The following is a 14,385-nucleotide window of genomic DNA, read 5'->3' on the forward strand; positions in this document are numbered from 1 at the left end:
GAGCGGGCACGACCATGCCACCATTAGACGCAGCAGAGGTCAGCCGTGTGTGGGATTCCTCGGGGAGAGGGAAGGCAGAGTCCTCGAGGCAAGCGCCACCCAGCCACCTATGAGTCCTTTGTAGTCCCTTTTCGAAAATAAAGAACTACAGTGGCTCCTAGAGGCTGCTGTGATCTTTTGAAGACAGCACTGATCTTTAATACAGGTTCTGGCACTTTCTCCACTTTGTAATTGAAACCTTACCCTTGGTTTCCTTATCTAGAGAATGAGATAGTTTTGCTAATTCCTAATACGTTCAAGATACTTTGTTATCAGATGTACTATTACTATAACAAATTTGAATGAACTCAATGGCCTAACACACACATATATTCTCTTACAGTTCTGTGGATTGAAGTCTGATATGGTACTCACTGGATTTAAATCAAGGTGCCAGCAGGGCTGTGTTCCTTCTAGAGATTCTAGGGGAGAATGTATTTTCTTGCCTTTTCCAGCTTCTAGAAGCTGCCCCCAGTGCTTGCCTTATGGCTCTCTAGGGCTGACTCTCAGCCTCCTGTCTCCCTCTTATGAGGACCCTTGTGATTATAGTCAACCTTCCCTGATAATCCAGAATAATTTCCCTATCTCAAGATTCCAAACTTAATTCCATCTGCAATTTTTTTTTTCCATATAAGGTGACAGAGACACAGATATTGGGGATTAGAAAGTGGATATATTGTGGTGGGAGGAGCATTATTCTGTTTACCCTAGCAACTTACATATAATTAACTTAGTAGTTTGATAGCAATATATTATTATATAATATAATTATATATAATATGTATTAATAATTTAATGATATCAATTCTGAGAGCTAAATTGTATTAAAGTTTATTGGGGACCTGTCATTTATTCACCCATCCACTAATTAAATAACTCATCCATTTTTGTATTTCCTCACTCAACAATGGTTAGCTGAGGTAAGTTTTGATATTCCATTGGTCCTGAGAGCCTTCCTGTCACTTCTAAACAATCTATTCTAATTCTTGGCACATAGTAGAGATAGTTGCCTAACAACTATTTTCTATTTGTGATGATTCTTATAGTAGTGATTTGATCTGATCACAGTTATCCCAAGTCCTCTCTTGTTTTGATCCCATGTAGCTTTGGAACTTTTTTTTTTTCACACATTTCCACTTCTTTTGCAGTTGAGTCTGGTCATGTGGTTCAGTCTGGCCAATGAAATGTGAGCAGAGATGCAGCATACTGTGTTTGAGAGAATGTGTTGAAAGCCAGTGTGTGATTGGTGTGAGCATACACTCAGATGGAGCCTCTAGCCGTCTGGGTCTACCCACCCAAACCTGTCTTGAGCATGAAGCTCAAGAAACAGATACAGTTCTGTTATGCTAAGCAACTGATATCTTGGGGCTATTTGTTACTACAGCATGATCTATCACATCCTGACTATTTCAGCATTTATCATCCCTGTTATTTCTTAAAGAAGTGAGATGTAAAAAGCCAACCATACCTTGGGCAGACTTATAGAAAGGACATGAATCTTGAACAAAGCAGAAGGAAAGCACCTTCCATTGCAGCCTCCGTTCCTACCCTAACCTCCACATTTGGTCTCCAAAATAGATCCTTAGGGTTGATTTTACTATTTTCATTTAACAAATAAAGAAACCTGCATTTACAGATGTTAAGGCAATGGCACCCCACTCCAGTACTCTTGCCTGGAAAATCCCATGGACAGAGGAGCCTGGTAGGCTGCAGTCCACGGGGTCGCTAGGAGTCGGACACGACTGAGCGACTTCACTTTCACTTTTCACTTTTATGCACTGGAGAAGGAAATGGCAACCCACTCCAGTGTTCTTGCCTGGAGAATTCCAGGGACAGCGGAGCCTGGTGGGCTGCCGTCTATGGGGTCGCACAGAGTCGGACACGACTGAAGCGACTTAGCAGCAGTAGCAGCAGCAGGAACTTGAGAAAGTCACACAGCTGTTAAGTGGTACAACCAAGTCTCAAATTTAAACTATTTGAAAACCCGTTTTCAGTGACAACCTCCCCAGCAGTGAGAAATTACAGCCTATGACCTATGGGCAGAAAACTCTAGGATGACTACAGAAACAATGCCAACATGCCCTGGAGAAGCCGTTACCTTGTTCTCCTTCAGTAACGCTTCTTCCGCTGCCTGGCGACTGTATTCTCCGATGTACCATTCGTTGTGCTGGACATCCTGCAGTACACGTGAAATGGTGAATGTTTTAGGGTCAAAGGGAAGGATTGTTAATTAAAGTTTGCTTTTGTCCCGCCAGTGCCAAATCATGGGGCTTCCCAGGTGGCACAGTGGTAAAGAACCTGCCTGCCAGTGCAGGAGATGTAAGCGATGTGGTTTCTATCCCTGGGTTGGGAAGAGCACCTAGAGTAGGAAATGGTAACCCACTCCAGTTTTGTCTGGAAAATTCCACGGACAGAGGAGCTTGGCAAGTTACAGTCTACACGGCCGCAAAGAGTCGGATATGACTGAGTGACTGAACACACACTCAGTGACCGATCACAGTTGAATTTATAGCAAATATGCAGTAAAAACTGCCTATCTTGATCTTGAGATGGACACAGACAAAGTAACAGCAGTTTAGGAATTGTAAAATTGACATGACAGATCTGTCATTGAAAGTAACCAGAAACGTTACTCCATCTACTGAGAAAGGTGTTTTGGCACCAAACTCAAAATGGATAACGAACCCTTTATCATCAATGCTTTCTGAACCTGTACCTGCTGAAGCTTATTGAGGTGGGATGTATGTTATTTTTGATGCCTACGAGGCCCTAGTCACCATAAAAACAGCAGGGGAGGGAAAGAGAATTAAAGGGGAAAGGGAAAGATAACTAATTAAAACAATTTTAATTTTATTTTAAAATTTTTATTTAAAAATTGTTTATTCATTTATTTATTTATTTTTGGCTGCACTGGGTCTTTGTTGCTGCGTGGACTTTCTCTAGTTACAGCGCGCAGAGGCTACTCTCTAGTTGCAGTTTGAAAGCGTCTCATTCGGTGGCTTCTCTTGTTGCAGAGCGTAGACTCTAGGGCACGCTAGCTTCAGTACCTGTAGCACATGTGCTGTGGCATGTGGAATCCTCCCGGACCAGGGATCGAACCCATGTCTCCTGCATCGGCAGGTGGACTCTCAACCACTCGACTACCGGGGAAGTCCTGAGAGCATCTTTATGTCAATTGCCTAAACTCACCTGTGGTAGGACTGGGATTTGAACCCTAAGTCTGTCTGGCTTTCTCTCTGTGCCATGGTATCATATTTAAACAAATGTATTTCTTTTGATTATAAAATCCACCGCATCAGAGAGAAGGTAGGGCAGTCAGGGAGATGTGCCATGGATCTGCAATGCCTTTACTGAGTTCCGAGGATAATAATATTAAATAACCCTTTCCATGAGTGCAACATCTCCAAGGCCCTCCCTCATTCTTATCCCAGTCCATGGCCACAAGAATCCTGCAGGGCAGACACTGTTACGACAGTGGAGGCTTAGGAAGTCAATTTCTGTTCCATGTGGCAAGAACTAGGGATGTGACATCAAATCTTTGGTCTTCAAAATCCCTGGTCCTCCCAGCACAAACCTGATCTTGCAATGATGGGTTCACCAAGCACATGTGAGCATCACTGACTGGGAAAGGCATGGGCTAGCTTCCCCCTGACTCTCCCCCCTCACTTCTTGCCCCCACCAGATCTGAGGACGAGGGCCTGGCCAGCCAGCTGTGCTTGCTCTTGTCTGGACACACATGGTTTCAGGGCTTGACATGAGCTAGCCTCATTGCCTGGAATCTGTTTAGGCTCCTCACTCCTCCTCCTCCCTGGTTCTGCCATTGTCTTCCATCAAGCTTGGGGGCAAAGTCACCTCTTACTTGAGGCATCCTTTGGAATGAATCCCTTTACCTAGTCCCTACTGCCAGGGGTGGGTGTGTGCTGGAAGGTCCAGAGGTAGGACCTGCTCCCCTCCAGCAAAGTCAGGTACCAGGTTCCAGAACAAAGGGCAGCCCAGAACCCCACTTCCCTGTGGAAGAGGGAGCTCTCTGTGCTGAGAAATGTCTGTTGCTCCTGGGGAGCTTCTCTGCCAGTCTGGGAGCCTGGCAGGGCTCAGTCATGCTATGCTGCTTCTACTCTGGTTTTATTTGTTAGTTGAAGCTGGAGCTACTTCTTCCCTGCTAGCTCAGTTGGTAAAGAATCTGCCTGCAATGCAGGAAACCCCAGTTCAATCCCTGGGTTGGGAAGATCCCTGGAGAAGGATAGGCTACCCACTCCAGTGTTCTTGGGGTTCCCTGGTGGCTCAGTTGGTAGAGAATCCTCCTGCAATGTGGGAGACCTGGGTTTGAAGAGACTCCTGGGTTGGGAAGAGCCCCTGGAGAAGGAATGGCTATTAGAGATTTCATAACTCTGTAGTTCTCCAGGTGTGATCATGAGTGTGAGCTGGTGTGTTTAGGTGCTGTTCAAACAGTGTGAGGCAATTCTGAATGACCTGGAGGGAGAGATGGGCCCCTTTCACTTTTCTTTTCAGCCCTCTGAATAATCCAACAGGGATGCTTCATTTTGGTGCTTAATGACATTTCTTTTATTTTTTAAAAAATATCTAGACTTTTTAAATGGATGGATTATATTTATTTATTTTTCATGTATCTATTTATTTATTTTTTGGCCATGCTGCACAGCATGTGGGACCCTAGTTCACCGACCAGAGATCAAACCTGTGCCCTAGTTCACCGACCAGAGATCAAACTGGAAGTGCAGTCTTAAACCCTGGACCACCAGGGAAGTCTCTTGTTTTGGCATCCCTAATCTCTCCTTATGCTGAGGTCCATTCGTGAGTGATGGCCTCCTACTACAATATAATCGCCTTGTTTTGTTTGAGCTAAAATGAATTTTTTTTAAAGATGTGATAAAATATACACACCATGTGTGTGTGCTCGGTTGTTTCTGACTCTTTGTGATCCCGTGGACAGAGGAGCCTGGTGGGCTACAGTCCGTGGGATCTCATGGGCAAGAATACTGGAGTGAGTTGTTGCTTCCTCCTTCAGGAGATCTTCCCGACGCAGGGATGGAACCCAAGTCTCCTTCATCTCCTGCACTGGAGGTAGGTTCTTTACCGCTGTGTCACCTGGGAAGCCCCTATACACAACATATGATTTACCGTGTAGCCACTTTCAAGTGTACAATGCAATGACTGAGCACATTCACATGGCTTGGCAGCCATCATGCTATCCCGCTCCAAAACGTTTTCATCATACCGAACTGAAACACTCCACACATTCAACAGTAACTCCACTGGCAACCACCACGCTGCTTTCTGCCTCTATGAACTTACTTATTCTATAAGTAGACTCTATACTGGTCTTTTTATGTCTGGCTTATTTCACTTAGTGTTATGTTTTTAAGGTTCATCTATTTTGTAACACGTCAGGATTTCATTCCTTTTTACAACTGAATTCAGTTCAGTTCAGTCGCTCAGTCGTGTCCGACTCTTTGCGGCCCCATGAATCACAGCACGCCAGGCCTCCCTGTCCATCACCATCTCCCGGAGTTCACCCAGACTCATGTCCATCGAGTCTGTGATGCCATCTAGCCATCCCATCCTCGGTCGTCCCCTTCTCCTACTGCCCCCAATCCCTCCCAGCATCAGAGTCTTTTCCAATGAGTCAACTCTTCGCATGAGGTGGCCAAAGTACAACTGAATAATGTTACTTTATTTCATTTACCCATTTATTTGTTAATAAACATTTGGGCTGTTTATGCTTCACAGCTATTGTAAATAATGCTGCTGTCATCATGAATGTACAAAAATTTGTTTGAGTCCTTGCTTTCATTTCTTTGGGTGTATACCTAGAAGTAGAATGTCATGGTTAGTTTTAAGATTACTTTCTGTGTGTGTATGTAATACTGGTTTAATAGAGCAGTGATGTAAAATGAAAAAAAAAGTTAAAAGATATTACTAAGTTTAACATTATTATAGATAATATACCGATAGGCCACAGATCATAAACATGCATTCAAATAGTTGAAATCAGGGAAATCCTGGTTTAGTGCAAGCCTCTCCCATGCCTAAAGAATCCAGGTTCTGGGAGGGGTGTAATTTTTGGATAGATACCTAGGTAGGACTCTGGGATTCCAGTGCTTATGAAGGAGATGATGAAAAGAAAGCCAGGTATGTAAGATGGGGCAATAGAAGAGCCATGTACAAACATTTCTATGTGCATACCATGTGCAAACTATGCACAAAGTCAAACTTAGGAATATGAGACTTCTTTTAGAATTAAGGTCAAAATTAACACTAAGTATAAGGACAACCAATGGCACTTGGAACATTGCAGGAATATGAGCAATTGTTCCAGTAGTCATGTGTGGATGTGAGAGTTGGATTGTGAAGAAGGCTGAGTACCAAAGAATTGATGCTTTTCAACTGTGGTGTTGGAGAAGACTCTTGAGAGTCCCTTGGACAGCAAGGAGATCAAACCAGTCCATCCTAAAGGAAATCAGTCCTGAATATTCATTGGAAGGACAGATGTGGAAGCTGAAACTCCAATACTTTGGCCACCTGATGTGAAGAACTGACTCTTTAGAAAAGACTCTGATGCTGGGAAAGATCTTCAATCTTCCTCAGGAAGATTGGTCCCCAGGAGAAGGGAACGACAGGAGATGAGATGGGTGGATGGCATCACCAATTCAATGGACACGAGTCAGCGATCTCCAGGAGCTGGTGATGGACAGGGAAGCCTGCTGCAGTTACCATGAGGTCACAAAGCGTAGGACATGACTAAGCGACTGAACTGAAGTGAACTGACTAGAGATATTCTATGTGCTCTGCTCCTGCTTAAAATCTTTTCAAGCTCTGTAGCAGAACTCTTAGCCTATGAAGCTCTGGAATGGAGACCCAGAAGGAACATGTCCTTCTGTACCTTATCATGAAAGAAACTTTAATTTAATGTTGCAGCATGATGGAGGGAAGAGGGTAGAAACTAAAAGAAAGTTTTATCCCCCCATATAGGTGAATATGAGTGCAGCATGGCTTGAGAAGAACTGGTTGTGGGAATGGAGAATATTTTAGAAAGAAAGCAGGAAATAGATGAAGGACAAGCAAGAATCTATCTACTATTACATCTGTTTGCATCTCTGCCCCTTTTTACATCTCCCCTGGGGCAGAGAGCATAACTTCTAGCACGTTGTCTGGTATAGAATAAGTGCTCAGCAAATGCTTGCTGAACTGTTCACATGAAATGAGCATACAACTTGTGAATCTTTTGTTGGAAAAACAGTTGCAATATGTAAATCTTCATCAATTGTAAAACACTACTGAACAACCAATACACATACAACACAGTTCTAAATATCTCTATTTTTTGGATTAAATTTTACAAAAGCACTTTAAGAATATGGAAATATGCAAGTTGAAAATTTTAGTGAAATGGCAAGATGCAGTGTTATACAACAAAATATTTTTAAAAATATTAACCCCCAATAATATATAGCCAGAAGGGAAATCTCAGAGTCAACCATAATGATCTCCTTTTTAGGCATTGTTCAAGAAAGCTCTCTTTAGGTGCTGTGTGCATGCTCAGTTAGTTCAGTCATGTCCAACTCTTTGTGATCCCATGGTCTGTAGCCCACCAGGCTCCTCTGTCCATGGGATTCTCCAGGCAAGAATACTGGAGAGGGTTGCCATTCCATTCTCCAGAGGATCTTCCCCTCTTTAGGTGCTAATGTCATCTAGAAAAGTGCTGTAGGAAGTGTCTGTTTTACCTTGCCATCAGACCTTGCAGGGAAGGGTTTCTTCCTGCTTGTGATTTTATGAAGTAGTGGATTTTCCTGAGGGCCAGAGCCGGCTGGAGACTGACATCTCTGAGGAGCATAGGATGGCATGCTTTCTTTATGATCTGGGAAAAGTAAATTCACGTTTAAATATGACTGTGCTGGAACCCATCACTCCCTCCGATGTCTATGGCAACTTAGCCTCTACCACCATCATCTCACTCTTGAGAGCAGTCTCCTCTGGACTGTTCTCTTGCTTCAGATTTTGTCCCTGTCTCCCTAGGGCATCTGGAGTCACCTTCAAAAAATGTAATTCTGACTTTACTACACCCGTGGTACACATCCTTCCATGATGACCTGGATGAAAATCCAAATATTTAAACTTCTGTCAATAAGGTCCTATATAATCTTCCTCTTCTTATTTCTTCATCCATCCTCTACTGTCCATGCTGTCCTGGCTGTAATGAACTTTGCTTAGTTTCTTAAACAAGCCAAGCTTGTTTCCAACTGAGAAAACACCATTTGTTTTAAAATGCAAAAGAATAACTTTTTGTTTTAATGGATCATCTTTTATAACCTGAAAGAATGACTAATAGACAAATTACGGTTATTCAGATTGAGCGCTTGGCAGATGCTTTACTAAAAATGAACAAAGTGAGCCTGTCACTTCATGGAAAACAACTGGCAGTATTTGTGGCCAAGTTTAAAATTAGACTTTTCAAGTGCAAACTGGAGTTTGGAAAAACTTGTATCTGCCACAGTGACTTAATAGCATATCCACAGTTGGACTTTTCTGATGAGATTGGAGGTATTACTTACAAATGTGATTTTTAAAAATATTATGTAATAAAATATGTTAATGTGGGAAAGATCTGCTCAGGTCTGTGAATCACTGTTTTCCAAGTGACTAATCTATGATGCTACAAAATCATGTCTGGGTAAGAGTTTTTATTTTTATTTTTTATTTATTTATTTTTTTGGGGGTAAGAGTTTTTAAAAGGGAAGATAGACCAATGGATTTCATAGTAACAGAATACAAAAAATTCTGGAAAGGGTTTTGATTTCACATGGCACCTAAGCTTTAAGATATTACCACTTTGTCAAGTTTTGATGTGGTGTATTCTCTACTGCAATAAAAACAACATATTTTCACTGTGTCATTCCAGTAAACCTAATAGAAATGAATTTCAAGAAATTAAGAAAAAAAGAAAAAGAAATTAAGGTCACAAGGCAATATCAATAACCTCAGATATGCAGATGACACCACATTTACGGCAGAAAGCAAAGAACTAAAGAGCCTCTTGATGAAAGAGAAAGAGAAGAGTGAAAAAGTTGGCTTAAAACTCAGTATTCAGAAAACTAAGATCATGGCATCTGGTTCCATCACTTCTTGGAAAATAGATGGAGAAACAGTGGAAACAGTGGCAGACTTTATTTTGGGGGGCTCCAAAATCATTGCAAATTGTGACTGCAGCCATGAAATTAAAAGATGCTTGCTCCTTGGAAGAAAAGTTATGACCAACCTAGGCAGCATATTAAAAAGCAGAGACATTACTTTGCCAACAAAGGACCGTCTAGTCAAAGCTATGGTTTTTCCAGTGGTCATGTATAGATGTGAGAGTTGGACTATAAGGAAAGCTGAGTGCAGAAGAATTGATGCTTTTGAACTGTGGTGTTGGAGAAGACTCTTGAGAGTCCCTTGGACTGCAAGGAGATCCAACCAGTCCATCCTAAAGGAAATCAATCCTGAGCGTTCATTGGAAGGACTGGTGTTGAAGCAGAAACTCCAATACTTTGGTCACCTGATGCAAAGAGCTGATTCATTGGAAAAGACCCTGATGCTGGGAAAGATTGAAGGCAGGAGTGGGGGATGACAGAGGATGAGATGGTTGGATGGCATCACTGACTTAATGGGCATGAGTTTGAGTAAGCCCCAGGAATTGGTGATGGACAGGGAGGCCTGGCATGCTGCAGTCCATATGGTCGCAAAGAGTCGGACATGACTGAGTGACTGAACTGAATTGACTGAAGGTCACAAGGAAGAAGTCAGTTGTTAGAAGGAATGCTTAACAAAGATATTTATAAATGTTAGTAATTTAAAGCAAGAATTAACTGTATAAAAATAACAAATCATTGAGAGCATGAAAACAGCATCATAATAAAATAAAATTCTGGACAATGATAACATATAAAATGGAAAAGGAGTTATTAATGTGAAGGCAGAATTATAAGTTATTTAATCTTAATCCAGTCTAGAGAACATAAAAGTTATAATTCTGGTCAGTAGCTTAACAAGAACTTTGAAAGAATAGAATACTTTTCACACTATGTTTTTTAAGACAAGATGCTAAATAAAACATTAGCAAACATTTATATACCAGTTACTATAACATTTAAGTTATATGTGTATTTATTCTGTTTCTTTTTTGTCATCAAAATGCCGGATTTCTCTGTAAGTTTACTAAGAAGAGCAGAGTACTCCTGAAACATTGAAAGTTCTATTTTGAGGATTCCAAGGATTGTGACTTTTATTTATTTTTTATTTTTTTATTTTTATTTTTTTGGATTGTGACTTTTAATGTGGAGTCTGAGAATATAGGAAATACATGTGTCAAATGTTTGTTGTAGAAAAGTGTTTGGTCACTTAAATTTTAATGAAGCAGTACAAGAAAACTTATTATTTAAATAGCCATAACTATCTTTTCAACATGGATCGAAACAGTGAGAATGTTCTTAAGAGAAGAAAATAACTGTTATCAGCATTTCCTATCAGTTTGTGTAGCATACATGTGTTCAGTGATTATGAATTTTTCATGATATTGTGGCAACTGATTTATTGTATTTCAACTCTGAGTGCCTTGCTTGAATATTTAAGAATCCTACTTGAAAAAGAGCATTTGGAAACAGCTCTGTGCACCTGTCGTCTGTTCAGAGAATGAGTTAGACAAAACAAACAAAAAAACAACTTTGCCATGTAATTTCACCAGAAGTCCTGGATGGATCTTTGCTTCATAAACAAGTGAAATTTCCAGTATGTAGTTCCACTACAAGAATTTAGTTGACTTTGTTCTAAAGTAATGGTGGTCATCTTTGGAAAGTTTTACATAAAGCACTGCATTTGCGTTTTATAATCCCAGGAAATAGGACTCTCCTACCTGGAGAATGGAGAGTCACATTAATAAAGAGATTGAGGACTTCTCTGATGGTCCAGTGGCTAAGACTCTGCTCCCAATACAGGAGACCAGGGTTCGATCCCTGGTCAGGAAACTATGTGCTGCAACTAAGAGTTCAGTGTGTGTGTGTGTGTGTGTGTGTGTGTGTGTGTGTGTGCACGCGCTCGGTCATGTCCAACTCCCCTCTCTACAACCCATGGACTGTAGCCTGCCAGGCTCCTCTGTTTATGAGATTTTCCAGGCAAGAATACTGGAGTGGGTTGCCATTTCCTTCTCTAGGGGATCTTCCTGACCCAGGGATCAAACCCAGTCCCCTGTGTCCCCTGCAAGAGTTGACATGCCCCTACTAAAGATCCTGCCTGCCACAAGAAGACTGAAGATTCTGTGTGCCACAGCTAAGACCACAACGATTTGTGCAACCAAATAAGTAAATAAATAAATATATATATATATTTAATAAGAGGTTGACACAGAGTAAATGAAGAACATTGGGGATAATATGGGTAAGTGGTCAAGAAAATTAGGATAGTCTAATGAAAATAGTATGGATAAAACATACTGTTATCATACTGATATCAATAATTACTAATATTTAAAAGCTGATATCAATAGAACCATACTGATATCAATACTTATGGAACCATATTGATATGAATAATTACTAATATTTAAAAATGCTTATGTATATAAATCTCTTATATAGCACAGAGCCTGACCCATACTGGTCACTCAATGAATGCTACTACTAATGTTACAGTGTAATAAAGAAACAGCTCTAGAGCTTTTCTTGAAACTTATAATAAAACCATTTTATTTTAAGCAGCTCTCCACATCTATTTATTAGCAAATTTTAACTTTCAGTTCAGTTCAGTCACTCAGTCCTATCCGACTCTTTGCAACACCATGAACCGCAGCACACCAGGCCTCCCTGTCCATCACCAACTCCTGGAGTTCACCCAAACTCATGTCCATTGAGTCAGTGATGCCATCCAACCATCTCATCCTCTGTCGTCCCCTTCTCCTGCCTTCAGTCTTTCCCAACATCAGGGTCTTTTCAAATGAGTCAGCTCTTTGCATCAGGTGGCCAAAGTATTGGAGTTTCAGCTTCAACATCAGTCCTTCCATTGAACACCCAGGACTAATTTCTTTTAGGATGGACTGGTTGGATCTCCTTGCAGTCCAAGGGACTCTCAAGAGTCTTCTCCAACACCACAGTTCAAAAGCATCAATTCTTCTGCACTCAGCTTTTTTTATATTCCAACACTCACATCCATACATGACTACTGGAAAAACCATAGTCTTGACTAGACAGATCTTTGTTGACAAAGTAATGTCTCTATTTTAACTTTACCCCATATAAAATTTAACAAAAAATTTCTAAGAAAAGAGTCATGTATGACAAAAAATTTATAAAAGGCAGATAGAAAAAGAAAACTTTAGTGGACAAAAACTGAAATAAAGAAATCATCCAACATCTCAAAAGTTAATATTTTTAATTATAACCCAAACTTTCTGGTTTTTCTGCCAATATATCAAGATAATTTTCTTTTTTGTCTGGAGATCCATCTACGTAGGCTCCCAGTAGTTTAGCTTAAATTTATTTATCAGAAAATTGAGAAAAACCTATGTATTAACTAGTTAACTGAACAGTCAAGAATAACTATAATTGGGCATATGGTAGAATTGATATATATATGCTACCATGTATCAAATAGATAGCTAATGGGAAGCTGCTGTATAGCACAGGGAGCTCAGCTCAGTGCTCTGTGGTGGTCTAGAGGAGTGGGATAGGGGGGTGGAGGGGAAGCCCAGGAGAGAGGGGATGTATGTATACATATAGCTGATCCACATTGTTGTATGGCAGAAAGTAACACAATGTTGTAATGCAATTATACTCCTTAAAAATAAATAAATAAAGTACCATCCTTAAAAAGAAGTATAACTGAATATTTTCAAAGTCTTTTCTCATTTGTTAAATTGAGATGATGATACCTACATTGATGGAGAAGTAGGTTTCACTCTTCTCCCTGTGGAACACTGTCCCCCTCCCCCTCACATGAGACATCCGACTTAAAACTAGCAAACTTTAGAGAGCCCGCTAGACTTAGAGCTCTACACATGCCTGGATTGTGTCCTGTTTTCTGTGCACCTAATTTCTGCCAGGCACTGGTGACCCAAGGGTGTATTTTTACCCAGGAGAATGAATCTCTGAATAAATTGATGGAGAAGTTCAAGCACTGGTCAGTTAAAGGATGAGGCTGTTTCTATTCTGTATTCTTAAGGCCCAGCCCAATTTGGGGCATAAACCACATGTGTGGTGGATATTTGTTGCCCCAAAGAGGAATTAATGGTGTTTGAAGGCACTGGAGATAAAAATATCTTCCCTGTCCATCCCAGGATGTTTCTTTATGCAAACCTGTTTCTTCGATGAGTAGAGAACAGTCTACATGACCCCAGTATGAATGATACACTCCCAGTCAGAGGATGCTTGACTGGACTCATGTCTTTGAAGGCTTTCCACTTCACTAACACCACTGTTCCATTCTTCAACTGCTCTTTATTTCTTTATGTGTTCAAGATTTTGTCTTTCAAGTCAAGACTCTGGATTCCTCTTTAATCTATGATTCTGCTTCTCCATCTCTGCAATAATTCCAGTTTCAAAACCCCCATCCGAAAAGCCTTTCCTGGCCCATTGAGCCCCTGGACCTTCCACCTGGATCTTCCAGGTCTTTTTCTTTTCATACACCAAGATCTGGCCTCCAAGACTGCTGTTTCTGTCATTCAATTTCTAGGAATTGAGCCATGTGGCCACCCTCCTTTAGAAAAGGAGTCCTCTCTTGGGAAACTCTTATTAGGGATGCATACATCTGGGGATATGAGTTTTCTATATTGGTTTCCGCATGTAAGGTCCAGATGGTGCAGGGCAAAGAGAAATAAGGACATGATGGAGGTGGCGGAGGAATCTCTTGGTCTCACTGGATCAGTTAGGGAGAGAATCACTGGAGAAGGAAAGGAAATGCAAAAAAAGAAGGAAGGATATTAAAATGTGTCAGTTGCCTACAATGTGCTAAGCAGAGGGCTGTGTGTGTGTGTGTGCATGCATGTGTGTGTGTGTGTGTATGTATTAACCCTGTTAGTTAATAGTATTTGAATTTTCAAAGAGACAGAAGTGGGACCCTGTGAGTTAATATCATTATTTTAATTTTATGGATGGAGGAGTGTGAAGCTCAAAGAGGCAGAAGTGGGATCAAGGTCAGCAGAGCCCTCAGTCTTTCCACTCTATCCCATGGAGTCCAGCCACCTTTCTGTGGCTCAGCAGGGAAAGATTGAAAGATTAGGCCCGAACACAGAATCTCTATGGCGTAGGGAGTGAAGAAAGAAAGACAAAAGGACATGACATATCTGGTTTGGGCCAAATAATA

The 14,385-nt window shown here is 41.0% G+C and overlaps 1 protein-coding gene across 1 annotated transcript in view; it reads right to left on the reverse strand.

The window, feature by feature from the left end:
* The window catches only part of CLNK (cytokine dependent hematopoietic cell linker), a 163,061-nt gene that overhangs the window by 14,315 nt on the left and 134,361 nt on the right, over positions 1-14,385 (reverse strand). Inside the window, exons 17-18 of the mRNA XM_040237336.1 lie at positions 7,782-7,915; positions 2,138-2,215 (exon numbers count right to left, since the gene is read on the reverse strand). Of these exons, the coding sequence (XP_040093270.1) occupies positions 2,138-2,215; positions 7,782-7,915 (212 nt within the window). The remainder of the gene's footprint in view (positions 1-2,137; positions 2,216-7,781; positions 7,916-14,385) is intronic.

This window comes from Oryx dammah, unplaced genomic scaffold (assembly GCF_014754425.2).
Source record: "Oryx dammah isolate SB20612 unplaced genomic scaffold, SCBI_Odam_1.1 HiC_scaffold_3, whole genome shotgun sequence".
Lineage (NCBI taxonomy): Eukaryota > Metazoa > Chordata > Mammalia > Artiodactyla > Bovidae > Oryx > Oryx dammah.